At 43.0% G+C, this 27,843-nt stretch overlaps 1 protein-coding gene across 5 annotated transcripts in view; it reads left to right on the top strand.

The window, feature by feature from the left end:
• The window catches only part of col5a1 (procollagen, type V, alpha 1), a 92,009-nt gene that overhangs the window by 49,416 nt on the left and 14,750 nt on the right, over positions 1-27,843 (top strand). For 2 of the 5 annotated variants that reach the window (XM_023281044.3, XM_023281043.3), the window contains exons 14-48: positions 190-246; positions 425-478; positions 716-769; positions 942-995; positions 1,116-1,169; positions 1,254-1,307; positions 1,758-1,802; positions 2,549-2,602; positions 3,754-3,798; positions 4,603-4,656; positions 4,744-4,788; positions 6,883-6,936; positions 8,037-8,081; positions 8,303-8,356; positions 9,201-9,245; positions 9,650-9,703; positions 11,735-11,842; positions 13,850-13,903; positions 14,342-14,395; positions 15,173-15,217; positions 15,413-15,466; positions 15,548-15,592; positions 15,694-15,747; positions 15,833-15,886; positions 15,978-16,031; positions 16,681-16,788; positions 16,900-16,989; positions 17,540-17,593; positions 17,853-17,960; positions 18,066-18,173; positions 19,296-19,349; positions 19,513-19,566; positions 25,392-25,499; positions 26,287-26,340; positions 26,450-26,557. In XM_023281044.3, coding sequence (XP_023136812.2) covers positions 190-246; positions 425-478; positions 716-769; positions 942-995; positions 1,116-1,169; positions 1,254-1,307; positions 1,758-1,802; positions 2,549-2,602; positions 3,754-3,798; positions 4,603-4,656; positions 4,744-4,788; positions 6,883-6,936; positions 8,037-8,081; positions 8,303-8,356; positions 9,201-9,245; positions 9,650-9,703; positions 11,735-11,842; positions 13,850-13,903; positions 14,342-14,395; positions 15,173-15,217; positions 15,413-15,466; positions 15,548-15,592; positions 15,694-15,747; positions 15,833-15,886; positions 15,978-16,031; positions 16,681-16,788; positions 16,900-16,989; positions 17,540-17,593; positions 17,853-17,960; positions 18,066-18,173; positions 19,296-19,349; positions 19,513-19,566; positions 25,392-25,499; positions 26,287-26,340; positions 26,450-26,557 — 2,190 coding nt within the window. Of the gene's footprint in view, positions 1-189; positions 247-424; positions 479-715; positions 770-941; positions 1,000-1,115; positions 1,170-1,253; positions 1,308-1,757; positions 1,803-2,548; positions 2,603-3,753; positions 3,799-4,602; positions 4,657-4,743; positions 4,789-6,882; positions 6,937-8,036; positions 8,082-8,302; positions 8,357-9,200; positions 9,246-9,649; positions 9,704-11,734; positions 11,843-13,849; positions 13,904-14,341; positions 14,396-15,172; positions 15,218-15,412; positions 15,467-15,547; positions 15,593-15,693; positions 15,748-15,832; positions 15,887-15,977; positions 16,032-16,680; positions 16,789-16,899; positions 16,990-17,539; positions 17,594-17,852; positions 17,961-18,065; positions 18,174-19,295; positions 19,350-19,512; positions 19,567-25,020; positions 25,075-25,237; positions 25,292-25,391; positions 25,500-26,286; positions 26,341-26,449; positions 26,558-27,843 lie in introns of all 5 variants that reach the window. The other 3 variants (XM_055019465.1, XM_055019464.1, XM_055019466.1) reach the window with 2 other exon arrangements.

The following is a 27,843-nucleotide window of genomic DNA, read 5'->3' as shown; positions in this document are numbered from 1 at the left end:
TGAGTTGCTTGCAAGCACATACTGTATTATTCATATCAACATTCACATGTAGAATGCATAACAGACACAAATACACTTACAGCATACACAGATATAAATAGCTCAGTCCATGGTAGTAAATTCAGCTTTTCTGTATTTCCTACATCTCTATTTTAATCACATTTCTAACTTCTACCTCCCTGTGTTCAGCTGGCAATGCGTGGTCCTACAGGTCCAATGGGTTTGACTGGCAGACCTGGCCCTCTGGTATGTATCCTGAATGAGCTCACAGACTCGAAATCGATAGGAATTTCATGTGAATAAAATTGGATCAGCTGTTACTGTAGTGCACAGTACACAAAATAAATAGAACAGTCTGTAGCTGTGTTGAAAGCTTGAATTTGTTTAGTGCCTGTCAATTCTGAGACACTATTTTCCTTCCAAGGGTCCTCCTGGTGTACCAGGACTGAAGGGAGAGTCTGGAGAGTCGGGACCTCAGGTAACGGATACTGAAATGCAACTTTGTTTTTAAGATCTTTTTCTGATCAAGTAAATCTAACCAACATAATGTGTTTAACTAAACTAGCGTTTAACTGTAAGTGTGGTATTACATCAGCCTTGACAAATAATCAGAGAAATGTGCAACTCTCCTTGTTTTGTTGATACTGTCAGGATAGTTTCAGAGGTTGCAAATGCAGAAAAATGACTTTGTGTAACATGATTGTTTTCATTTCAGGGACCACGTGGAGCTCTGGGATCCCCTGGACCTCCTGGAAAGCCTGGCAGAAGGGTAACTTGTCAACCAAGTTGTCAGCAGCAAAATCAGAAGCATGCTAACACTAAACTTCAAAGTATTTCTACATTTTTTTAGTGTTCGTTTGTAAATGAAAAGTCAGGCACATGCTGTTCTTCTTGCTTTGTGATCCTCCTGATCTGATGAACAACTGCTGTGGTTTTTACAGGGTCGCTCTGGAGCTGATGGTGCCAGAGGTATGCCTGGACAGACTGGACCCAAGGCATGTTGTCTTTTATATCAATGATACACTTCGGTGCACCATATTTCATAATATCAGTGTTTTTGAAGCCTGTGCAAGAGGCACTGAAGTTTTTTTCTTTTTTTTTCTTTTGCTCTTCAGGGAGACCGAGGGTTTGATGGTCTGGCTGGGCTTCCTGGTGAAAAAGGACACAGAGTACGTCGTCTTGTGAGCCTATGAAAAATGTGTATTCATTCTGATATGAATAGCTGTTAAACTTATTAATGTTTGCCTTCATAGGGTGAACCCGGTCCTTCTGGACCTCCTGGTGGTCCTGGAGAGGATGGAGAGAGGGTAAACCAAAAAGATTTCACACCTACCACTTCATTTTGTTCTATCATCCTGAGGGGGATAGATCTAATGTATCCTGTCCCAAAGCCGTATTTGTTACGCAGCTGCAGAAAGACAGATATTACTCCTGAGTTGAACTTCTACCTCTTAACAAACTCACCTTTTTGTCACCATTTGAATTTGACATCCACTTTGTCTCCCTATTTCCTCTTTCTCGCTGAATCTTCTCCTTAATATTTCTTGTATTTCTGCACATCTTTATCTCCTTCTAATCTCCCTCTCCTTCCTCATTACCGACAGCTGATGCAATCTGATCCCCTCTTCCCCTCCTTTTTCTTTGTGTCTTCCCGTTATCTCTCAATCTCCACAACGCACACACACACATCCTCACTTTCTCCTCCATTATCATTCACTGCGTGTCCCTCAGTCTGACCCGTTCTGTCTCTTTCCCAGGGAGATGATGGAGAGATCGGACCCAGGGGACTTCCTGGTGAACCAGTGAGTGATCACATATATTACCATTCAGTCTTTCACTGAGAGAATGTACGATGGAGCTGAGAGCTTAGGACCTGCTGTCATCGTGTTATTGTCTTAGCGAACAATCATATGGTCTGATGATATCATATATCATCTGCAGACTGCACTCACTGTTCATATCCATATAAATTGGGATTTTTAGCTCTATATTGCAGCAAAGCGTGTGTTGATCAGGCTTTGCTAGCGCCTCATTTGTACAAGAGAATCTTTGGAGGTGAGAAAAGCAGGCAGCTCACATCAAGCTTGTTATAATAGCCTCCCACTCTCAGGCAGGATATTCCCCATGGACGGGGGGAAAAAGACAGGGAAGGAGAAACCATTAGAAAGCCCTTGACATCTCCTGTTATGATTTATTTTGTCCACCAGGGTGTGCTACCTTGGTTTGAATTCACACTGGCAGGACAATATGTCTCGTTAGATAACTTTAGCTGTGAGGCATAGCATAAAAATTCAAAGCATTGTTTGATAGGCATAGCTGTGGGGAATGAAAGTGTAGTAAAGAAAAAAACAGAAGAGATTTGAGCTTTCCCTCACAATCTGACTCTGTAGAATATCCTCAAGGACATTTGGGAAGTGAGGTTATTTCCAGGAGTATGATTTTGAAACTTGATTTAGCTGAACATGTTAAATAATTCATCAATCCTTTCAAAGGTGTGGTAGCGTTCTTAATCTTGTTTCTTTGCTTTTTTTTTGTTTTTCCCTTCTAGGGGCCCCGTGGTTTGTTGGGACCAAAAGGACCTCAGGGACCTCCTGGACCACCTGTGAGTTCCCTGTACCCTCTTCTCATCTTTTCATATCCACACTGTTACCATAGATTTACTGTTTGGAGAGCTGAATCCATATTTCATCGTCTTATATGCAACAAGAACAAAAGACGCTGCAAACAACACCCGCAGGGAAATACAAGATTCAATAAATCTCAGGCAGAATATTCAAAAAATAGTGTATGTTACTGAGTTTAACTTCAGCATTTCAGACGAATGTCTACAGTGGAGTAGAGTTTACACCTAATGTTTGTATTATGTCAGTGGATTTAATTGAACACGGAGAGGGAGCATTAATTAAGCAGCATATTTTAAATCCCAAAACAATAAATTACACACTAAAGTGCAGAGCAGATGCAGCTTCATGGGTTACAAACACTGTTTTTTTTTCTCGACAGTTAAGAATGTCATTTAACTCTGTGAACCCCAAGCTGTTTCAGGGCATTTTTTTATAAAGCCAATATAAAGTCCTGTTGCTCTATGCAAACAGCACAATAATAGCTAGAAACAGACATAACTTAAAATGTCTTTTGTACTGTAGAACAATGTTTTAATGTCACAAGTCATACTATGCATATCAATTGTAATACAGTTTTTAACCAGTCTGAATGTATCTTCCAACATTGCGCTGACAATTTGCTCCTCTTACACTGTTTCTGTGCCATGTTGTATTTATTTCATTGATCAGGCATTTTTTATTTTGCTCTCAATCTTTTTAATTCAGTTCAGTCCTTGTCTCCTACCTGTTTTTTGTACACGGCAGTTAAAAACATAAAGTGACTGAGTCGCCGGAGTCACTTGTGGCCTCTCAGTTGCACTGAAGAGCACAGAATTGTTTGATTTGTACAGAATCTGGTTTGCACCACGAATAGATTATTTCCAATTTTTAAAATGGAAATGTTTTAAAGGAAATTAATTCAAATAATATTGCAATTTTAAGCTTAGATTGGAATTGCAGATGACTAGTTCAAGGATTTTATGAAAACTGAAGTTCTGTGATTCTCTTAGTTTCCAGTCCCAGCAGATTTTGTGTTTCAGAGCATTAAGAACTAAAGTGCACCTTAAATACAATCCATTTCCGTGTATTACAGATTTGCTGCCTTTCCCCTTACTTGTGGCTAATGATCTGTTCTTCTCCTCTGCTATAGGGTGTTACTGGAATGGATGGCCACCCTGGACCCAAAGGAAACATCGTAAGTGAAGATGGAATCGGTTTAATTGCTAATATGCACAATTAGTTTCAGTGAAATCAATACATACAACAACTATTGCAGAATCCAAAACTGAATCTCTTAAGCTTCATTTCACCCTCAAAATCCTTGTGATTGCCTCAGGAGCCCTCTCTCACTCTTTCACTCACACACAAACACACACACATACAGCAGTGCAATCGGAGGATACGACGTAATGAAGAATAGACCGGCTGTGTTTAGATCTATTTGAGCAGTCCACCACGGCCAGTTGTACCATTCCAGCTCAATTTCTGGTAGTGCCTGGCTATAATGAGGGAATATCTAACTTGAGCAGATTGTCTGTTGTGTTGGGTTCGCTCCAACAAGGTAGAGATTGAAGATCAACAACTTTCCCAGACTCTTGGACTGTGGCAACATTTTGGATTGCCAGTTATCACAGAAGGAAGGTGTTTTGTGTCTGCAGTTCAGCACTTTCTTTCATTAGGAAAGCTGGTGTGAGAATGTGTAGTGTGTATGTGTGTGTGTGTGTGTATGTGAGTCTTCTACCTCGAGCCAGAGCAAGATATTGTGCTTTTTGTCCAAAAATTAGGATTTATTTTGGTCTAAGGAAGTAATAATGCACTGATGCACTTTGGAAGTCTTCTAACTTCTATCTGTTCAGAGCAACATTTCACTCTTATGACACCACATGGAGCAACAAATCACTCGTATATTTACATTGGCTGCTTTACTCAACTAAATCAAGTAATCGGTCTTTCTGTTTAGGATGAGTTTTCTAAAATTAGCGTAATTTTTTCCCCCCAGGGACCTCAAGGAGAGCCAGGACCTCCCGGACAGCAAGGCAACCCAGGTGCCCAGGTGAGTGATGAACAGATTGTCTGGCATTCGACGTTTCTCTCATCCATGAAATAAAATGTTCTGAACATTCTGTATCCTCTTCCACAGGGACTTGCAGGGCCTCAAGGACCCATCGGACCTCCAGGAGAAAAGGTACAAAATCGCATGATTTCTGAATGCAACTCTGGCATATTGTTGAATGTGTAATCTCTGCAGCTTCACAGCTGCCAGCCAGATAAAATGTTAATAAATCCAGACCCAGAATCTATAAAATTGCAGGAAATTGTCTCATTCATTTGCATGAGCAATGAGCCAAGTAGCTATCTTATACAGTTCCAAATGCTTATCACATTATTAAGCATCCCCATCCCCAGCACAGGACCAAATATTGCCTAGTAGACAGTACTGCAGATTTTAATCCTGATGCATTTTAATCCAATTTCAGCTGAATCACATCTCCCAGTTTATGTGGAGGATATTCAGGGTATTGTTGGAATTTGAGAATGAAAAGTGTAGGTAGTATGTTTCATTTCATTCTAAAAAATACTAGAAGACTCTGGTATTCATTGAAACATAATTAGATGAAATATAGACTAAGTATGAGGTTATTTGACAGTGCTGGTTCAGGCCAAGATATTTCTGCAAATAGTCTGATAGATTTAAGTCAATACATAATTTCTGTGAAATAAATTTAACATAGCCCGGCTTTTGTTTTCATTAGCTGGCTTGACAAAACCTAAACCCCAGTCAGTTAAAATGATTATTACAACAGTGGTAGATATGTTTGTTAATCTAAGTTTTCTTCATCCGGCTCCCCATAAAAAGGAGAATTTGATGCATTATGTGACTATTCGTCTGCACAAAATGCACCGATTGTTTGCCTACCTAAGTCAAGAGGTCGTTATAATAGAGAGCTATCAAGAATATAAAAACACTTAACATTATGGAATAGAGGAATGCTAGCAGAAAGCTGTTAATCATGTAAGTTAATAGATTTATTTTTCCACTCTGACTGCAGCTGCTTTACGCACGACAGCACTTAAACTTAAAAATTCATACATTGAAACGAGACACTCAGGAAGTGCATTTAGATCTGACACTGTCCCATAATGAAGGAAAAGTGGAAATCACTTCTTTAGTTTTTTGTCAAATCAAAGTGAAATTCATGTTATTGGCTGAATATTGTTGTGGGGAAACTGTCATGACTTTATTAACTAATTTAAAAAAAAACAGACAGACACACCCTTTGCTGGGTTAGTGGTAAATGTTATGCAGAGAGATGAACTCTGTCCAGCATCTTTGTCTCAAAGAGAAGAGAAAGTGTGACCACTTACTAGTCGAGTAACATAGAAAGCAGAACTCTTTTCTCATTGTTTCAAATGGTTCAGTAAGTTGTCCATACATTGTAAGAAACCCTGAGTCCTTCTTTCTTCAGACTAAACAGCTTCCTAGGTATGAAAAAGCGTCCAACTACAAGAACCTGGAGCCTTTTTGACCATACCAGAAAGTCTACATTCCATGAGATGAGAAATGAGTTTCCTCTTAGAAAAACAGGCCTCAACTCCCCATTTCTGTACCCACTTATGTCTCACATTACTGAAAGCAATGTCAGTTTATGACCAGGAAACACAAAAGCATTTTCTCTCCCTGGTAATGAGTACACCATGTAAGAAACAGATCATGTAGAAGATGAATAGATGGATAGATATAAATAAATAATAACCCAAGAGCTGAAAATATATTTAGTTTTCACAATATTCTCTATAATAAATACCAAATGATGGATCCGTTTTGTAATCCGTATTCTATTAGCTGCAGTAGCAGTATAAAACTGATAAATCAGGAAAATCAGGACTGAGTATAAAACATTAATGCATTTTGTGCATCGTGATCTGAGAGCATGCTTCCATTGCAATCCATTGCATATTGTTTGCACTACTGTAACTGCACAGATTTGTTCAGCTGCAATGCCAATGTACAGTTCAGGAGGTTTGCATATTTAATGTATTCCCTAAGAGGAAAATCTGTATAATCCATATAGGGGAATTGTTTGAAGGCTGTTGCGTCTTACAGCTGGTATAAATCCAGAACCTTCTCCGAAGCAGGTTAGGTGTGCAGCATAAGTTACCATGGGGATTTAGCCAATTCACCCTGACTTTAGGTCTAACATACCTCACTAGCTCATTCATTTTACTTTGCAGTACATCACCTTTATGTACTCATGTTTACGTTCTGTTGTCTGTCTAGGGTCCAACTGGAAAGCCAGGTTTGCCAGGAATGCCAGGAGCTGATGGTCCACCGGTGAGTTTTTATAGCACTCTATTGAAGAAATGTCTGCAAATAAAACAGCCTAATTAGTAGAATTGTAAAAATGATCAGTATTTTCGAAGCAGAACCCCTGATTTGAATGTTCAAATGCCATTTAACACATACAAAACACACTAGGATAATTATTTCTTTGAAACATATGTATGATACAACACTTGCCACAGCTGTGTAGCAGTAGAGCAACACACCCACACACAGACATATACATATATACGTATATGTGCAAACCTTTCCTTGCCCAGCCCTGCACAGACAGCACTGAAGACACCTTCACTAATGGCAGATGTTTCTCGGAAGGCACCAGGTGGCACCTAAGAGAAATGGAGACAAGAGAGGCTGTGTGATTTGAATAACTGCAGGGCAAGAAAATTACGCAGGGAGAGTAAAAAATGAGGGATCCAGTGAAGGAGGGCAAAGGCAGATAGAGGAGAGCTCTTACAATACAATGTCCTCTGGTCCTTTTAATGCTTTTCTTTTTCAGAGCAGCAATAGTTCCCCACCATTTACACACTCAGCTCATTTTATTCATCCATTTGTTGCATATGCCATCAACCACAATATTCCTGGTCTCACTGCTCCCCTCCCTGCCCCTGATTTCTTTCCTCTTTACAAAAATCTATTTCCTTCTCCATCCCCACATCACTAAAAACCCATCAGAGCATTTGCAAAGCTCCTTTGTCTCATGAGAATGCAATCAATTTCCTCCCAGTCTTTTTTTTTTTTTTTTTGCTGGACATCCATGTGTGCATTAGATGAGTGTTTTGTGACTTCTGTATTGTGTTTATGTACACACATACATGTACATTTTGTGTGTAACGTATTATGAATTCCCCAAACAACAGTCTTGGCTTTTAGGACCCAGTAATAGCTGGTAGTGCCTCCGTAATACTCCGCATTAAGGATAAAAATCGCAAATGAGATTGAACTCTAAAGACCCTTTTTGCAATTTTCCACTTTGATACATCCTCCAATAGTTTTACAACCTAATCCCTCCATTATGGGAGCGTTGTAGTATTTATGGTGATAATTATTCTGAAATGATACGCAATAATATTACTCTTAATAATTCACAGGGTCACCCTGGAAAGGAGGGGCCTACTGGAGAGAAAGGACACATGGTAAGTATTATTTTTCTCCTCTATTTCTCTCTACCTTGTGATTGTTCTTTTGTCACTTATTTATTCTTTTTCAGGATTTTTTTTCTTGCTCCAGTTGTCCTAATTTAGATAGATTTGCATAAAATGTTTTGCATAATGTAGATAAGATTAGTACTGTGCATGCAATCGTGTATTGTAATTTGTGTGTACTACAAGCTCTCATCAAACATTTGTCTCTCTAGGGCCCCGCCGGCCCTCAAGGACCCATTGGTTATCCTGGGCCCCGAGGCGTGAAGGTGAGTTGATTATTAGCCACTAAGAAATCAATTTTTGATACTATTATTTTCTAGTGCCTAGCAATTATGAGCTAATGGTTTCCCATTATCTCGTTAGAGCGGCTCTAAAAAGGCATTATTATTGTTATTATTTGCAACTTTTGCCCAACCAAGTGTGATTTTGTAAAAAGCTTGATTACAGTCTCTTAAAAAAAGTTGTCTAGATCAATTAAGCGGTATCTGCGCTTGTCACACAGACAAAAATAAATCATTCGGTGGTGTAAAGACTAAGAGAGAAAAGCATTCTTTTTCAGATCTCGTACGTCTTACTTGACACAAGGTAATGCTCAGGTTAGTCACAGGGGCTGGTAATGGCTCACAGTCCACAGCCCTTGTCTTGTTTGGTGTCATTAGTAGCTGATAAAACACAGACAAAAGAAATCCCATCAAATAATTCTTGGTGAGAGGGTGTGACTGATCCGATCATTAAAGCTTCCACTGAGATAGAGGATCACACAAGTGGTTTGACTTTACTGCTAACAGCCCCATTGTTATACGGCTCAAGTCTGCTCTCTGGGAAGATGAGACGAATGGTCAGGAAAGGAAGAACTGTGAGAGGTTTTCTCTTCTAAAGCGGAGACGAAACACAAATGCATCCATCAAGTGGCGCGTCCTCCCCGCCACACTTGTTAAACACAAAACAAAACCGTGATGACTTTTGTGACTGGAGCAGCCCTGTTTCAGAAGTCATCACGCTGCTGGTGAATGTCCTCCTGTCATGGTGAATGCTTTGCAATTCAGTCCCCCTCCTTTATCCGGTATGTACCCAGCTGCCCTGTAATATCTGCCTGTTCTTGCATCACAGGGAGCTGATGGTGTTCGCGGCCTTAAAGGAAACAAGGGTGAAAAGGTAAGAGGATGCAGGCTGAAAGTCACCACGTGAATACGAAGAGATTTTAGTCTTTGAAGAAATTATAGTGTTTATATGGATTATACTGAACATTAACAGGTAGATAATGGTGATGGTGATTATGATGATGATGGTGGCTGTAGATGGCGGTTTCATGCTAATGATATTCTCAATTAAGTCCTGTAATAAAATGCATTTGAATTTTGCTGCTACTGAAGAAAAAAAAGGCTATCAAGGGTTTCTATGGCAACAGGGGGATCTTGCCAAGACTCAACATCTGCGTGTATATGTGTGTGCTTGTTTTCAAGTGTGTCCCTGTATGAATCCCGTACAAATGGTTTCAACATCTGTATTAAGAAAGTCTCCCTCATTGCACCCATTAACACTCTTTATTCCTCTGCTAGGGAGAAGACGGCTTCCCCGGCTTCAAGGGAGATATGGGTATCAAGGGCGACAGGGTAAGGCTTTATATCTCACTCAGCTGCGTCAGTCACATCTCTACTGTCGGATGCATCATTCAAACAAATCACGCTGATCAGACAACTGTACCATCAGCACTCAGGATTGTTTTGGGCTTTGTTTTTGCAAGGGGGTGACCTTAACCTCCACAAAGTGAAAGCACCAACCACTTCTGTCACGTTTGCCGCTTATTGCCCTAAGCCTCTGTGACTACTGTGGAATTGTAGTTAATGAGCAAACATAAGGTATTGTTCCAGGTGCCAGCTGTTTGGGCGCATGACCACTTTCCAATTCCTTTTCGCTTTTCCCCCTCTGCCACTTTCTCAGTCAGTCCTAACCGCAGCAACTTTAGCAGGAAAAAGCACAAGTTTGACAGGTATGCCGCGCAACAGCTTCTTTCTCCAAAGTGCATTAGGGATTTATACTGTCAAGTCGTAGGAAAAATGCCTTCTACAGTGAGAAACGTAACTCACACCAGCCACTACGTCAAACATCAAATCTCAAATCCCTGACCAGGCTGTCTTGAGCTGAGTGCAAGAAAAGCAAGGAGAAATCAATGGCACTTTAAACCCCTTCAAACCTGAGAGAAACATGGGGCTCCAGCCGTGTTTTCCTCTGGAGATGTAGCAGATCCAGATGAAAGAAGATTTGAGGAGGCCCTCTGCTCTAGAGACGCACACATGGACCAGAATCTAAATGACTACATTTTGCCTATGAAAAGTCTGTGTGTGTGCCTGAGAGAGAGAGAGTGCGCAATTTAAAGTGTTCTCTTTGATGAGCTTGCAAATGTGAGTCAAGTACAGTTTGCTTGATGCCGTTTTATGTGTACTTGAGTGTGGGCGTGTGCGCGCACTCACTTGCTTTGCAACTCTGCACAAGCCTTTAACTAGATACCTTTCACACACCAGCGGGTCTCCGCAGCAGTGACTGGTTGTCAGAGCGAGTTTGTACTCTGTCATTTAGTGTGTGTCCTGCTAGAAGGAGAGCACACTTACAGAGAGGAGCAATAATAGGGTCGCTAACTGTTTTTAAGGGCAGGCCGCAAGGGAAAACAGCATAACTTGATTCTTTAAGCAACTTAACACTCACAGCACTTTAAAAGGGTTACTTGAACTACACAGAATTGACTGACTTGCGTGTGCAATAAGAAAAATCAATGATTGAGGTCTTCATGTGCTCCAAGTGAATATTAATAGGATTATGAAAACACTGTGAAGGAATTATTTAAGACAGCAGGAATCCTTTTCTTCTAAATGACGTAAGAAAGTAGAGAAGACGTAAGCATGTGCATCGGAACAAAGACCTTGGAGAGCTTCGACCACTTTAAAGAATCTGATCACAAGTGGAGATGTGGACTGTTGTTTTGATGGGCGCATGCACATAGACTGATATACAAAAGATGGATGTAGCATTTTGGTAGCACTGCTTTGATGCATTGAGTTTGGAATTTTGTTGCGTTGCTCTTTGGAACCAGACCTAACAAACGAGGAGTGGATCTTGAGGAGTGAAACTAAAGCATACCTTGCTGCATCATCTTTTTTTGCTCTAAATGGGACCATGACTTAGGAAATGAACGTGATTTTGCATTAAAAAAAATCTTGAAGCTAGCTGTCGAGACCATTAACTCATGAGGAGATTGTTTACTGAAGTAAAAAAATCAAGTGAGGAGTAGGGTAATTTTTTCATAGACTTCTATACAATCTGACTTCCTCTTGCACCCAGAAGAATTGCCCCCTGCTGGTTGTTAGAAAGAATGCAGATTTAATGCACATCTATTTATGATATTTAGTATGCTGCCTGGCATATATTTGGTTAGTCAAATATGCTTCATTAAACTAGTGAGCTACATGAATGAAACAAGACTCCCTACTGGCTATATAGCAAAAAAACCCCAAAAACTATAGCCAAAAGAACAAGCTTTGCAGAATGAGTGTGGAAAGATGACCCTGTGCTGACAGTAGACCCACCGCCTTGTGTTTAAGTGCACAGCAAGGGTCATACCTGTGCTTTGTGTCTCCTCTGCCTTCCAGGGAGAGCTTGGACCAGCAGGACCCAGAGGAGAGGACGGTCCCGAGGGGCCAAAAGGTCGTTCAGGACTCCCAGGTGATGCTGGTCCACTTGGATCCACTGGTGAGAAGGTGAGCTCCGTTTGACAGTTTTTGCTCCCGCAGTGAAAATATGCTGAAGATGAAAGCGAATAAAGAAAAAAAACAAGCTGCTATTTTGTGTCTCCAGTCATGTTTGATCTGGGTATGATGGCTCAGCAGGGTTTAACAAGGAAAATTGCTTTTGCGATCGTTCGTTCTGAACAGCAACCAATTTTTCATTGCTGCTGCTCTTCAACCAGCTGAGAGCATAAATGGATTCAGATATTTAACATTCTTTATTGTTAAACTGAACGCTGGGTAAGCTCTTGCTTACAATTCTTCAGCCATCGACAAACCCTCTGCCAAATGACAATACCAATGATTGACCAACTGCTTTGGTAAGACATTAGCCAACAAGCACAAGTGAAAGTATGTTTTGCTCCACAGTTTCCACAGTGTATATGTCTGTGATTCTTAAAGCTTTCCCCATATGGCGAAGTGCTTGTCCTGAATCTGAATTGTACATATACTTGCAGTATATATACTGCAAATCAAAAGTACATTTTAGTCTGTATCTGAATCGCACATTAGTTTTTAGTTGACTCATTTTTATAATACATTGCAGCATCCACACCAGCAAACATTGCTATGTTTCGACTCAGAGGTTCTAATAAATACTGCTGTAGTGCTTGTGCGTGTCTCAGTGTAACTATCAGAATAAAACTTCTGCAATCCTAATTGTTTTATTTGCAGATATACGAATATATTTGTATATTTTGGGATTGATACAGTCTTCTAGTCTTGCGTCTAGGTTGGAAATATACTTAGGAGGAGTTCAGTATTGTATGAAAATTCTGCAGATAATTTTAGAATCCTATTTGGACTGTGTGGGCAACTCCAAGCACACTTATTATTCTGGTTTATGTAGGTGTAGCAGTGCAAGGTACAAAAGAGCTGCATGAAATCTAATATAAATTGGAGGGTGTGGTAATTTAATAAATGCACCGCAACATCGACAGTAGCTCAATAAATGGAAAGATGCACCTTCAGAAAATTATACTGTTGTGTTGATGCTGCAGATGACAGCATAGTGTACTGTCATGATGGAATTAAGTAGGTTAAAATGTTCAAATCAATTTGATGATTATCTCAGTATTAATCCTAAATTCTAAATTATCACACCATATTGTAAATGTGGCAAAACAGCATTTGCAGAGTAATGCATCTCAGGAATAAGACATGCAATGCCTCTTTCTATGCAAACAAATCTGAAAAGTAGGCAATGATACATGGATTTATGAGCTGCTGTAATCTGACAGCTCCTGCAAGAGGAAATCCAACACATTTAATGTGACTGTAGCAGCCTGATGTCATTTAAACCTGATGTAATCAAGGTATACGTTGCTGTGTGCAACAGCTATAGTGTCCTGCTGCCTTCACAAATGATTCAATTTACTGCAGGAGAAGGTTTATATACAGTCTGATGTACTATGGATAATCAGTATTCCAAGACTTTATAATATTTTTCATAAATAAATTAAGTTTGCTTCAGGCACATTAAATATTTTAATTTGATGTTGTCTTATATGCACCTGCTGGCTGAAGAGGGAATAATTTAATATATTTATTTACATTTTTTATAGATTCTGTCAGACAATTTGCATTTTGTGTATGCTCACCATGCACTCTGAGACCTTGTATCTTGTCAGCATGAGAAAAGGTTACCATCAATTGGTTATTAATCACCACAATGTAGGAAGACAGAGGCAGTATGGGACTAACTGATGTCCTCTGATTTCTTAACAGGTTTGTGAACGAGATAATAACATAATTATGAGATCAGAATCTCATTATTATCAGGCTTTTCTTGTAATTATGACATAGTAAGACATAAATGAGACAAGGTTTTTTCGTTGTGAATGCAGTGGAGTAAGAGGGGCTTGACAGTCTCATTGGCATCATTTCTGTTACATACTGGGGATCTTAAGTTTGAAAGAAGTTGGACTTTAGAGGCTTTTCAGCAAAATCTAAAAACAAACAATTTTTTGTCTTTTGCAGGGTAAACTTGGAGTTCCTGGATTGCCAGGATACCCAGGAAGACAAGGACCAAAGGCAAGTGCACACATACTGCACAACAATGTTGCATTTAGTTCTGTGATTTCATCATCTATAATATTCTTTTGATAAGGGAGATGCTTTAGCTGGCCAGAAACGCTTGCATGTTTTTGTGTGTGTTTGAAAGGGAATGAAAAATCCCCACACGTGCATGTGACTGCTGCTTTGCTGAACTTTGGATGGCTCATCCTTTAGCCTCTGAAGCAAAGCCGCAGTCTGACAACTGGACATGCTTGAAGCTTCCTGATCAAAGAGCGGAGGATTTGAATATGCTATTTGGTGTCAGCCTTCAGCTGCTGATACAATAACAATAAAACACTGCTTTTATTTATGTGCACACGATTTAATAAGCTGTTGATATCTCAGCGAGTAAACAAGGGATATAATGCTTAAGGTTCGTGCCTCAAATGATTAATTACTCTCTTTCTCACACAGGGATCTCAGGGTTTCCAAGGTTTCCCTGGTGCTAATGGAGAGAAAGGAACTCGGGTATGTCTGATACACTTCTTGTTATTCTTCTCATTCCTACAAGGGTTCAATGCAGGTGTAGCTCCGGATACAGGCTCTTTTCTCAAGTTTCACATTCATCAACATGGAGGAAGTTGCATAGCTCTGAAACAAAGATTTTTACCAAGGACAGAAAGACAATTGCATTCTTTCTTCATTACCACTTACACAACTCATTTGGAACTACCAAAAGCTTTGTTTATCACATTATGGTGCTTGAGCAATGTTTCATTTTCTTTGTTTAAGGGAAGGGCCATTAGCTTGCTTGCAAGACTAATGGTTTGTCACCACGAGCAGAGCAAGGCACACAATGCTTTTCATCTTCACAAAACATTTGTGAAGTTTATGAGACCGAGTTCCCTGACAGACGGGGATAATAGTGCTATTAACATAGTTTCACAACACTTATTTGAAACTTGAAAGCCACACTAAAGATGTAATTGTTTTTCTCATTAAAGTTGCATGTAGCCACTATATTTGTAATATTGCCTGTAAAATTAGTATATCATGCATTGCTGTTTATTAAAATCTAATTTTCTAAGCTGGTAAATGTAAGTGATGATAAATGTTCATGGTGATTTCAAAACAGGTAGCTCCTAATTATGGATCTCAGAGCATATGAATGGCCCAATTCTGTTGAGATCTGCTTGCAGATGTAACTGTCTGCTGGCATTACAATAATTCTTCGACAAGATGCAGCCTCTTTAATGATGTGAATGCCATTGCTTTGATCATTGTGTGTGTTCTTGGTGTCCTCAGGGAACAGCAGGAAAGCCTGGCCCACGCGGACAGAGAGGACCAACGGTTAGTCTTACTCAGCAGACTCATGCTTACATACAGATGGCGAGCTTGGCACCTGAGTGAAAGTGGAGGTTCAACCTGGGCACGCTTGAGGGAATTCCAAACTGCAACAATAATTAAGCTTAGCATTTTCAGGTCATAAATATCTCTCTCTGGAGCGTATCTCGTGATTTTAAAATCACGTTTTATTTTCTATAGGGGCCTCGAGGAGAGAGGGGACCAAGAGGACCAACAGGAAAAGCTGGACCAAAGGTGTGTGAAAGATTTACCTGACACTTTCTTGCATATATTGTGGTACGGGTTGGAAGTTTACTCTGTATTTTGTCTCTTCAGGGTAACTCAGGAAATGACGGCCCACCAGGACCTCCCGGTGAGAGGGTACGTAGTATCATCAGGAGTCATTTTAATCTCATGACATGTAGAAGTTTCTATCAGTGATAATTGATTATTGACCAGGGATCGTGTATTGTTTGTTTCAGGGTTTGCCAGGGCCTCAGGGACCAACAGGTTTCCCAGGACCAAAGGGCCCTCCTGTGAGTCCAGACTCTATAAACAGACTCATCATGACCTTTTCTGTACATTTACTGTAAATTCATGGGTTTGTGTGATTTTTCTCAGGGACCTGCAGGGAAAGATGGACTGCCTGGACATCCTGGACAGAGAGGAGAGACTGTGAGTGAGCTGGTTTGGTTCTTCAACTCTTCATCTGTATTCCACTGATTCAGTTATATCACAAATCTTTTGTTTGTTTTTTTGGATACAGGGATTCCAAGGCAAAACGGGCCCTCCTGGCCCTCCAGGTGTAGTTGGACCTCAGGTGAGTCACAGTTAATGTGCATGTGTTATCAGTGAAGGTTTTACTTGAAAATTGTTTTGTTTCACTCTGTTTCCTGTATCCCTTTGTGACAAATCACCGTTAAGTGCTGAAAAACAACAATTATGCATTTTCATTGTTTATTGAAAAAGTTATACTCCATAGTAGAGTCCAATATTTACAACCAAAACAAAAACAGAAACCTGGTCATTAAGAACACTTTCTCAGCAATTTGTTCGTCCAACAAAAATTTGATTGATATCTCAAGAGCCATGACTTAAGTGTTGTTTATCCTCTTTCATATTAGCAATGGGCTCTCATCTTCATCCATTATGCATAAACGTTTAACAGACTTTCCCTCCCAGCAGCTCTGCTAATGCCAGCTGAGAACATTCATGATAATGGAGCTGTATGTGGCTTTAATGACTACTAGGCCTCCCACACAGCAAATGCTCAGCTTCTCCCTGCCATTTTTTGTGATAGATGGAGAGGTTGTCGCATCTTTTTTTGTATTTAAATTGCTGATTTAGCTCACAGTGTCCTCTCTGCTTTCCTCTTGCTGTAGTTTCTCTTCTTCGCACCTCCTCTGCAACTTGGTGTAATGCTTGTGTCCATGAGTTTATGTTTGTTTGTATTTTTTACCCTATTGTAGGGACCAACAGGTGAGACTGGACCAATGGGAGATCGAGGCCATCCTGGACCTCCAGGCCCACCTGGTGAGCAGGGTCTACCTGGAGCTGCAGGGAAAGAAGGAGCCAAGGTGAAACACAGACCTCTGTTTAATATCTTTCTTATCACCCCATCAGCTTGATACATGTCCATCTAGAGTTTTTGTTTTGTATGATTAATGACAGTGTGCTTTTGTCTGTAGGGTGACCCTGGTCCTGCTGGCCCAGCAGGTAAGGATGGTCCTCCTGGGCCAAGAGGATTCCCCGGAGAGAGAGGTCTGCCTGGCCCTGTGGTTAGTACAGCCTTCTGCTCAGTTTAATACCTTCTGACAAATTCAATACCTCTCACAGCTTGGTTATTGCATAATAATTCTGCGCTATTAAATCGCTGTAAGAATGTAGTGAACCTCAAGAATCAGAGATGATATCAGATCCCTGAGTGGGCTTCAGATGAGGAACTGTGCGCTCAAGGCTGTTTATTTTTCTAATTTTTTCCTCTGACTTGACAAAGTCGCGTCCTTGTAGTTATGCAATTTACGCTCTTTTCTTACTGCAAACTTGTTAGAAAGAAATCAATTGCAGACACAGCTTTTTTCCCTTAGCTTTAGGATTCAGAAATTATGCAGTTCACCAGCTCCTTTCTAATGTAAAGGATGCTTGCAGCAGGTTTAGTGAATAACTCTTCTCCCCATCTGCTCTCAGCCTCCACTTTGGAGAATATCGGAGGCTTTCCGTCTCATGCTGAGCCTGTTTGAACATAGGGAGTCCAGTGTAAGGCAGGGTGTGTGCTTCCCCAACAGATGTGTTTGTTTTCTGAAGCCTTCGTTTTATTTTCTTCTGCAGGGGGCTCACGGCCTGAAAGGGAATGAGGGTCCTCATGGCCCACCTGGCCCTGCTGTGAGTACAATTTACTGCATCCGCATCCTTAGTTTGTCACTTCCACTCTCACCTTCTATATTCTGTCTTCAACTCTGGGAATTGTCTTCATAGTAAAGTTCCCATCCTCTTATATAATATGATGATATCCACAGTTTGCTACTTACATAACAGAGGTACAATGTATCTGATGAAGTAGATGTGCGTGAAATGATGCTTTATTTTTTCAGTGTTAGATCTTTGATGTATTTAGTAACATTGATGTGCAATGCTGCTGTAGGGTTCTCCTGGTGAGCGTGGTCCTGCTGGCCCTGCCGGACCTACAGGTCTTCCTGGACGCTCTGGCCCTCAGGGACCTCCTGGCCCTGCTGGAGAGAAAGGGGGACCGGTAAGAGCATCATATTATAGAAAATACTACAAACAAATACAGAAATAGTGCAAATATTGCCTGGCTCACAGCATTATGTTGCAATATGAAAAAACTATATTTTAGGGAGAGAAAGGACCTCAAGGCCCAGCTGGAAGAGACGGTATTCAAGGACCTGTGGGTCTGCCAGGACCTGGAGGACCTCCTGGACCCCCTGGAGAGGATGGAGACAAGGTGAGTTCCTTTTCATGGCTCGTTCCACACTCGAGTGCAGAAAAATGTAGTTCAGTGAAGCTGCACTGACATTTTTTATTTCTGAACAGTCTGTATCTTTCTCTCTCTCAAACACACACACACTGGATGTACATGCAGACTTATCACCTTTACAGTTTAGATCTCAACCAGATATCCTCTTATCTCTTTTTCTGTGACCTTAAACGCTCTAAGGGGAATTTGTCTGACAGAGTTTGCATCGATTAACAGATCTTTAAAAGGCAAACCGGCCTTGTTGCTGCTTTGTACTCTTCTGTACAAACAGACAGAGGAGAGGGAGGGATTTTGTGGCAGTGACAGAATGTGAGAAAGTGACCCTTTAGTATTCAGAAGCAAGAGAAACTCCTCATCCCCTCTAAAAACATTTGCAGGAAGATCATCCACAGAGATGCTCGAAGGATAATCTCTTATCCTTTGAAGAATGCCTCAGTTCTTAACTGGCCTTACAACGGTCCCTGCGGTGCAAACGGACACCGAGAATACAGAGGGTATTTGCCATGCAGATAAAAAGGATCTTGCAAGCTAATGTTTACACACATTCAGACACTTTCTCATTTAAGTCCCGTCCACGGGGAATTGACAACTCAGAGGCCTGTATTTAAGACACTAATGCTGCCTCACAAAGAGCATTGTTTGACTCAAATCCAAAACTAAACTAATTTCTCCACATTTCTTCATTTCTCCACAGCATGTGAATGGTTTGAAATAAGTGTTTTTCATTTTGTATATTCCAGTGCAAACAAGTTCAGAAGAGAATAATTATTGATTCTGTTTTGGCTGCTGGTACATCCAGTGACTCAGTCATCATGATAAGCCCCCTTCAGATGCGAAGTATATTTGTCACCATTTGTCAGAGAGCGAGCGACATAAGTAAAATATCTATAGGCAGATCTAAAAAAAAGCAGTCCTTTTAAAGATGGGATACAGCTGAGTGCAAGTTTTAGTCTGCTGTGATATGTCATCTTCTGTTCTGGGGAATGGTTGATATTATAGTATTAACATTATTCACTGTCAAATTGTATCTGTCTCTTGTGTGTATTACTACCTGTTTTTGTTTCACACTGTGATGATATCATTTCACAGGGAGAGATTGGCGAGCCTGGCCAGAAAGGAAGCAAAGGAGACAAAGGAGAACATGTAAGTTTGTCTATTTATTGCATTGTGGAAAAGTCATGATACATTTATCAATGTACTTACTTTAATTTTGAGGCAAATCCAACTTTCTTGTGAATACATGGATTTTATAGTAAGTAGTGAACAGTAAAATTGCTGATTGTCATTTTAATTCGGTTCTCTGCAGGGTCCACCCGGTCCCACCGGCCCTCAAGGACCCGTTGGAGCACCAGGTCCTGCTGTAAGTGTCCTACTTTTGTTCGGTGTTCAGCTGTCGATGTCGGCTGACGGAAGGACGTGTTTTGTCGGGCTCCCGCTCCCACATTACTATTAGTCGCAGCGAGACAAACTCCTTGTCCTGCCGTGACAGACTTTTGACAGATTTTTATTTTTGTACAAAGCTACACCTTCTGATGAAAAGACTTTGAGCGTAAACCACCTTGTAAAGAACATTCAGACTTGGACGGAGCCGCCGGTCAGAGGCTAACCGCAGCTAACTGCTAACGGACAGTGGCTATCAGCAGCGGCTAGCTAGCTGCGGTGGCTCAATCACGTCGGTGTGTTACAGTGTTTGGATGCTAACAGCAGCAGATTAGGGCTCTATAGCACCACAGAAACAAACCTAGTTCACTGTTTAGTTCTTTCGGAAGCCAGGGACATGGCGGACACAGCCAGGGACTCTCCACCGGACACCACTTCCTTGTCCGCCCCCCACACCTCTGATCTAGATGCAGCCAACACAACCATCATCCGCCTGAAGGCAGACATCCGTCGTCTAACCGAGGAGCTAAAAATCAAATCAGATATACTCACCTCCTACATGAACGTCGCCTGCAAGCAGTCCCGCTACCTCGCTTCAGTCCAGTCCTCCCTCCACGACACCCTCCCGTGGGTCCCCGTCAGCCCTCGGCCCTCGTCCTGCTCAACTCCAAACCGACATCCATCCTGGTCCGAGGTTGTCATTCGTGGCAGAAGCAGCTGCAACGACCACACCGTCTCCCCGGCCCGACCAAATCTCATCAGCTTTGCGGCTCTGTCCCTACCGGCCAAGCCCCGGCCCGCCAACCCGGCGGCGACGCTCATCGGCGGCGACGCCTCCTCTTCCTCCAACCTGCCAGCTGCCGGAGCCTCTACGGCTCCCATCCGAACAGCCGACGGACCGCCAAAGGCTCTGGACCCCCCGACGTCCAACGCTGCGGATCAGCCGGCCTCCTCATCGGGGGCGGCTACCTCCCGGTCGCCGCTGGACGCCGGCGCAAAGACCACCTCCGCGCAAACGTGCGGTGGCCCCCGGGCTCAGCCTGGCTCCACCTGCAGGGTCTCCCCTCCGCGGGCGACCGGCAGCACTCGGTCCTCCTCCGGAGAGCAACAAACCCAGCGGTCCCAAACCCGGATATCCTCCGCATCCTCCCGACGACGTCTGCTGCGGGACGCGGTTCGCCGCCACTCCGCCGGGTCCGTCGGCAAAGATTTGGACCATCATAGCAGCTGTCTACAACGCGAGTTTGTAGACTCCTCATCGCTGCGTTTCCATCGCTCCACCATCACCTCCCCCCTTACCGACACCGAGCCACAGGGACAGCTGGCACCCGCGGCGGCTCCTCTGCACACCAGCCCCGACGCAACCTCAGCTGGAAGCCCTCCACTCCACCTCTCCCGTAAGTTCACAACCTCCCGTCCACCACTTGCCCCACTCTTCGCCCCCACTACGCTCATCATTGGCGACAGTATCATGAGAGGCATCAGGTTCTTTAACGCTATCACACTGTCATTCCCCGGTGCTACAGCTGCAGATATCGCTGTTAAAATTCCTTCCGTTCTCCGCTCACTCCCCTCCTCTGTACACCGCATTATCCTTCACGTCGGCTGCAACGACACAGCGCGCCCCCAGTCTGAGCAGACAAAACGTGATTTTCAATATCTGACGGACTTACTGAAAGACTGCGGAAAGTCTATTTTTATTAGCGGGCCCCTACCAATGGTGAACAACAGTTCTGAGCGCTTCAGCAGACTGCTCAGCCTGAACACCTGGATTAGCTCGTTCTGCTGTGCCAGCAGAATTAACTTTATTGACAATTTTAACTGTTTCTGGAACAGGCCAGAATATTTTAACAGTGATGGCATTCATCCAAACAGGTCCGGCAGATCACTTTTAGTCTCAAATATCCAATACACCGTCCACACTTCAGACTGACTAGTGCCAGTGTTTACATCCATCTCTTCTTCACGCTCCACTGAACCGCCTCCCAGCTACAGCGCCCCCCTCTGTCCCCACCTGGAACTCCCCCCATCTTCCCCTCCAGCACACCCACTGCCTCCCCCCTCTGGCTCCCCCTGCCCGTCACCCCGGCTCTACCAGAATTCAACTAGCTGCCAAATCCCCACCATCATCAGCTTCAGACAACCTCGGCAGCCCTCCCTCAGAAACTGCCATTTTGCTAACCTTCGCCCACTTCCACGGACCTCACAGCCTTGTCCCCAGAAGCCCTCCCCTAATCACACATCCACACTTCACCTGAACTTTGCCCTCTTCAACACCCGCTCCGTCACCAGCAAAGGCCCCATTCTACAATTATTCATCCTGGACAATAAACTGGACTTCCTCTGTCTAACCGAAACATGGCACAAACCACTGGACTTCTACCCACTCAACCAAGCCACTCCCTCCGGATACACGTACCTCAACTCACCCCGCCCAGAAGGTCGAGGAGGCGGCATCGCAGTCATCCACAAACAGGTCTTCACAACCATCCCACTTTCCATCCCTGCCTCCCCCTCCTTTGAACACCTTGTTTTTAAATTACCCGGTCCCACCCCAATGGTCACTGCTATCATTTACCGCCCACCTAAACCAAACCCCTCATTTCTCCCTGACTTTTCCCACTTTGCCACCCAGCTATTAGCTACATCTCCATCAGTCCTCATCCTTGGTGACTTCAACTTTCACATGGACAACCTTCACAGTAAATCTGCCTCTGACTTCCTAGACCTCCTACAATCACTCAACCTCACCCAGCATGTCAATTTCCCCACCCACAACCATGGACACATCCTCGATCTGGTTTGCTCCTCTGGTCTTACAGTCCTAAATATCTCCAGCTGTCATCTCTCCATCTCTGACCACCTAGCAATAACTATGGACATCAGCCTCCCCACCCCCCTGCCCAAGGAAAAACGGACAATCTTTTTTAGAAACACTAGATCACTCTCCCCCTCTGTATTCTCCGCCTCACTGACCACTGCATTGTCCATCTCCCCTCCCCCATCAATCAATAACCCCACTGACCTCATCAACCACTATAATCATACTCTCTCTTCCTGTCTTGATCAGCTTGCTCCCCTCAAATCCAAATTAGTCACTTTCTCCCACTCTGCTCCATGGTACACCCCCGAACTCCACCGCATGAAAGCCCATAAACGACAGCTGGAACGTCTTGTCAAGAAAACAAACCTGACAGTTCACCGTCAAGCCTACTCCGACTTCCTCCAACAATACAAAGACGCCCTGAAATCTGCACGGTCCACTTTCTACTCTGACCTGATCAATACCAGCTCCAACAACCCCAAGTCCCTCTTCTCAACTGTCAATAAACTCCTTGCCCCCCCGGACACCGTCTCAAACTCGTTCACCACTGACAAGTGCAACCTATTCCTCTCTTTTTTCCATAACAAAATCATCTCCATCCACAGCAGCCTTGTCACCTCTCCCACCTCACTTGATCCCCCCTCTCCTCCACCAAACCCTCTGAACTTTCCCCCCCTGGCCCACTTCTCGCCCGTTTCCCCCCTGGACCTGCCCAAATTCATCACTGGAACTAAAAACTCCACATCCTGCCTGGACCCCATCCCCACTGACCTCCTCAAAAACTGCCTCCCTGTTATCTCCCCCCTCATCTCTAACATCATCAACACTTCCCTCAGTACTGGCTGTGTCCCCTCACCCCTCAAGCTCGCCTCTGTCTCCCCCATCCTCAAAAAACCTGGTTTGGATCCAACCTCCCCTCACAACTTCCGGCCCATCTCCAACCTCCCCTTCTTATCCAAAACATTAGAACGTGTCGTCGCTGCCCAGTTGAAAACTCATCTCACCTCCAACAACCTGTATGAAACCTTTCAATCCGGATTCCGCTCTCATCACAGCACTGAAACTGCTCTCCTCAAGGTCACCAACGATCTCCTCCTCTCCTCAGACTCTGGACAAGTCACCATCCTCATTCTTCTCGACCTCTCTGCAGCATTTGACACAATCAATCACTCCATCCTCCTGTCCCGCCTTCAATCCTCCATTAACATCACCGGCACCGCCCTCACCTGGTTCACATCATATCTCACAAATCGACAACAATTCATCAAGGTCAACAACTGCACATCCGCCACCGCCCCCCTGTCCCATGGTGTCCCTCAAGGATCAGTCCTTGGCCCCCTCCTCTTTATCCTGTACCTCCTCCCCCTCGGCAACATCATCCGCCGCCACAACCTACACTTCCATTGCTACGCCGACGATATCCAACTCTACATCTCCACCAACACCACCGCCACCACCACCCTCCCCTCTCTCTCCAGCTGCTTGGCCGACATTAAATCCTGGATGAGGAAAAATTTTCTCCTGCTAAACTGCGACAAGACTGATCTCATCTTTATTGGACCTAAATCACTCACACCATTTCCCCACCCCCCCATTACCATTGATAACACCACCCTATCTCCTTCTGCTCACATCCGCAACCTCGGTGTGATATTTGACAGCAACCTCACTTTTGAACCCCACATTAATCAGATCACCAAAACTGCCTATTTCCATCTCCGCAACATCGCCCGTCTCCGCCCCTTCCTCTCCTTCTCAGCCGCTGAAACCCTCATTCATGCCTTCGTCACTTCCCGCCTTGACTACTGCAATAGCATTCTCTTCGGCTCCACCTCCAAAGTTCTCAATAAACTTCAACTCATTCAAAACTCTGCTGCCCGACTCCTCACCCGAACCTGTTCTCACGACCATATCACCCCCGTCCTGCAGAACCTCCATTGGCTCCCCATTTCACACCGCATCCAGTACAAACTGCTTCTCCTCACCTTCAAGTCCATCCATAATCTTGCCCCCTCTTACCTTACCGATTTGCTCCTCCCCTACACCCCCCCCAGGAATCTCCGCTCCTCCCACACAAACCTCCTTTCCATCCCGCACAGGACCAGCCGGCGACATTGGGGGGACAGAGCCTTCGCCATTGCCGCCCCCACACTCTGGAACTCACTCCCCCATGCCCTCCGTGACTGCACCAACCTCACCACATTTAAATCCCTTTTAAAGACTCACCTTTTTAGATCTGCTTTCCTTAAGTGATTCTGTATTTTATCTTGAACTTGTTTTACTATCTATTGATTTTAATTAACAGTTTTGTTTTATCTTATTGTATTTTATGTACAGCGTCTTTGAGTTTTTGGAAAAGCGCTTTATAAATAAAATTTATTATTATTATTATTATTATTAAAATATCTATAGGCAGATCTAAAAAAAAGCAGTCCTTTTAAAGATGGGATACAGCTGAGTGCAAGTTTTAGTCTGCTGTGATATGTCATCTTCTGTTCTGGGGAATGGTTGATATTATAGTATTAACATTATTCACTGTCAAATTGTATCTGTCTCTTGTGTGTATTACTACCTGTTTTTGTTTCACACTGTGATGATATCATTTCACAGGGAGAGATTGGAGAGCCTGGCCAGAAAGGAAGCAAAGGAGACAAAGGAGAACATGTAAGTTTGTCTATTTATTGCATTGTGGAAAAGTCATGATACATTTATCAATGTACTTACTTTAATTTTGAGGCAAATCCAACTTTCTTGTGAATACATGGATTTTATAGTAAGTAGTGAACAGTAAAATTGCTGATTGTCATTTTAATTCGGTTCTCTGCAGGGTCCACCCGGTCCCACCGGCCCTCAAGGACCCGTTGGAGCACCAGGTCCTGCTGTAAGTGTCCTACTTTTGTTCGGTGTTCAGCTCATTCATGCCTCTCTAAGCTCAGTGTTCCAGCCTCTAGTATCACCTGATTATCTGTTGCGCTCTGCAGGGTGCAGATGGTGAGCCTGGTCCCAGAGGTCAGCAGGGTATGTTTGGACAGAAGGGAGATGATGGAGCAAGAGGATTCCCTGGACCTCCAGGCCCAGTTGGGCTGCAGGTGTGTACAGCAATGAACAATAGAATCTGTGAGAGTGGTCAAATACTTTCATTAACCCCCTGCACCGCAAGCTGTTTCTGGGCGTCTTATTTGCTCCTGTCACATTTTTGCTCCTGTAGGCTCATTTTTCACTGCAATATAAAGACCTGCACCTCTGTGGAAACAGCAGCTTCATGGCCAGTAGCATAGAGAACTCAAAAATGTCTTTTGTTCAGCAAGTCAAAGTTATAATGCCATAATTAATCATAAAAAAGAAATAAAATTAAAATTGAATTTCTTTATTTTAAAATTAAAGAAAAAAACGCCCGGAATGAACATGTACAACTTTTTTTCCAAGTAACTTGTGATGCTACACAGTCGAGATATTTATCTACCTACATTTTTAGTTTGTTTCAATACTTGTCTCCTATCTTCTTTTTGTACACACAGTATGCAGCTCAGCCCAGTTCAGAAGGTAATTTTTGTCAAGTGAACGTTGGTTTCAGATGAGTGGCTTCAGTTGCACAAGCGTAATTTTTTGTTTTTTTACAGAATCTGCTTAGAGCAATTTTAAATTTTTGAATTTTTTTGAATCAAATGTTTGTAATTTATTTTAAAAAATGCTTTTGATGAAATATCACAATTTTAGGCTTAGATTTGGATATGTTTCCTGACAGAACAGCGGGTTGTTTTTCAGCCTTATATTGACTTTTTTTTTTTTTTTTCAAGCTGCCTCTTAAACCCACCAGTGACTTTTGGGCTTCAGAGAGTTAAGAATTAAATCTTAAATCTTTTGCAAACTTTTCAGGGCCTGCCTGGTCCCCCTGGTGAGAAAGGTGAAACTGGAGATGTTGGTCAAATGGTAAGCGCGTAATTTATACACATTCAGACTGTCATTCAGTCCCTTACATTGCAAGCAGCATGCAGATGAAATAATTTCAAAATGAAACCGGCTTTTGTCATTCCCATAGGGTCCACCTGGTCCCCCTGGTCCCAGAGGCCCCTCAGGACCCCCTGGAGCCGATGGCCCTCAGGGACCTCCTGGTGGTATTGGAAACCCCGGTGCTGTAGGAGAAAAGGTAAGCCTCTCTTCTGTTTCCAATTTAATCACCGCTGTTTGGTAACTTTGCTGAGTCTGCTGGCACATTTTGATGGCTATATAATCATAATTGTGATACCGTCTTTTGTGTTTTGGGACCAACACTCCAGAGAGAAACAGTTGTCTCTCAGAGAGTGTAGCAGCACTTGGGAAGAGCCAGAAATAATGTGTTAGACAGTTTATTCGAGTGTTCTTTGGTTAAGACTGCGAATTATACCACTTTACAAGGCTTTTGCAGCCATTAATATTTCACATGCGTATTTGTATGATACCCTTTTAAATGGGGCATGATTATTTTTTTTCCACAGTGTGACTGATGCACACCAAATCTAATGGACAGGCTGCCATTCTCAACAGTACTGCTGGGTGGAGAGAGTATGAATAAATACTCAAAGGCATCATACTGCAATTCTAAGATGATGGATGCATTATTAAAGTCAACTCTCATAAAATCAGCTACAGCACTTATTTGTCGCTGGTGTTTCATTATGAAAGGCCTGCTCTGGCAGCTTTTGCAGCCGCTGGAATGCAACGCTGTGCACTTTCTCATCAGTTTCTGTCCATAGTGATGGTGTGATTTGTTTTATCTGTTTCAGTCAATAGAATCACCTTTTGCTGCTTTATAGTCTCCCTGAGGATGGCCCATCCTCCTCCTGTGCAAACAAACACAGTGTTCTTTGGGCTAATCGCGCTTTAGCTGATCTGGCATTTTATTAGCCAGCCCAGGGACCTGGCAAGCAACTGAGGCTCAGTCCTTTTCTGTAAACACATCCCACATATATCTGTGATGAGCAGCTGTCTTTCATGCTTTCGGTTTTCCTGTTCTCAGCAGATTTTAGCAGCAGCTCTTCGGTGGACCTAAGCAGGTTGTCTTATGGATAGAATCAAGGCCTGTGCAGTGCTTCTTATTGCATAAAGAGCAGTTTACGCTGCTAATACACTGGGATCAGTCATGCTTTTAAACAGGCATATCACCTGCTTAGAGTGGATTTCTTGACAGGAACAAGAGAGGGTTTTGGAAGACAGCCAGACACTAATTTAGAGTATCGGTTGTTGTTCACAATACAGAGCTGTTCATGCCAGAGGGAATTTAGATATGCTTATCATAACACAGCCCTGCACAGCTTGTCATTGGCTTTGCAGCACTATCGATTGGCTCCCCGTCTCCCAAACGTGACATGGGCTAACATTTTTCTGCAAAACAGGTGTGGCAGACTGCATCTGCAATAAAACCCAGCGGGGAGGACAGTAGGCTTATGTGACAGT

Source organism: Amphiprion ocellaris, chromosome 17 (genome assembly GCF_022539595.1).
Source record: "Amphiprion ocellaris isolate individual 3 ecotype Okinawa chromosome 17, ASM2253959v1, whole genome shotgun sequence".
In the NCBI taxonomy this organism is placed as follows: Eukaryota; Metazoa; Chordata; class Actinopteri; family Pomacentridae; genus Amphiprion; species Amphiprion ocellaris.
The sequence above is the reverse complement of the archived record's forward strand: the minus strand, read 5'-3'. Positions and strand labels throughout refer to the sequence as shown.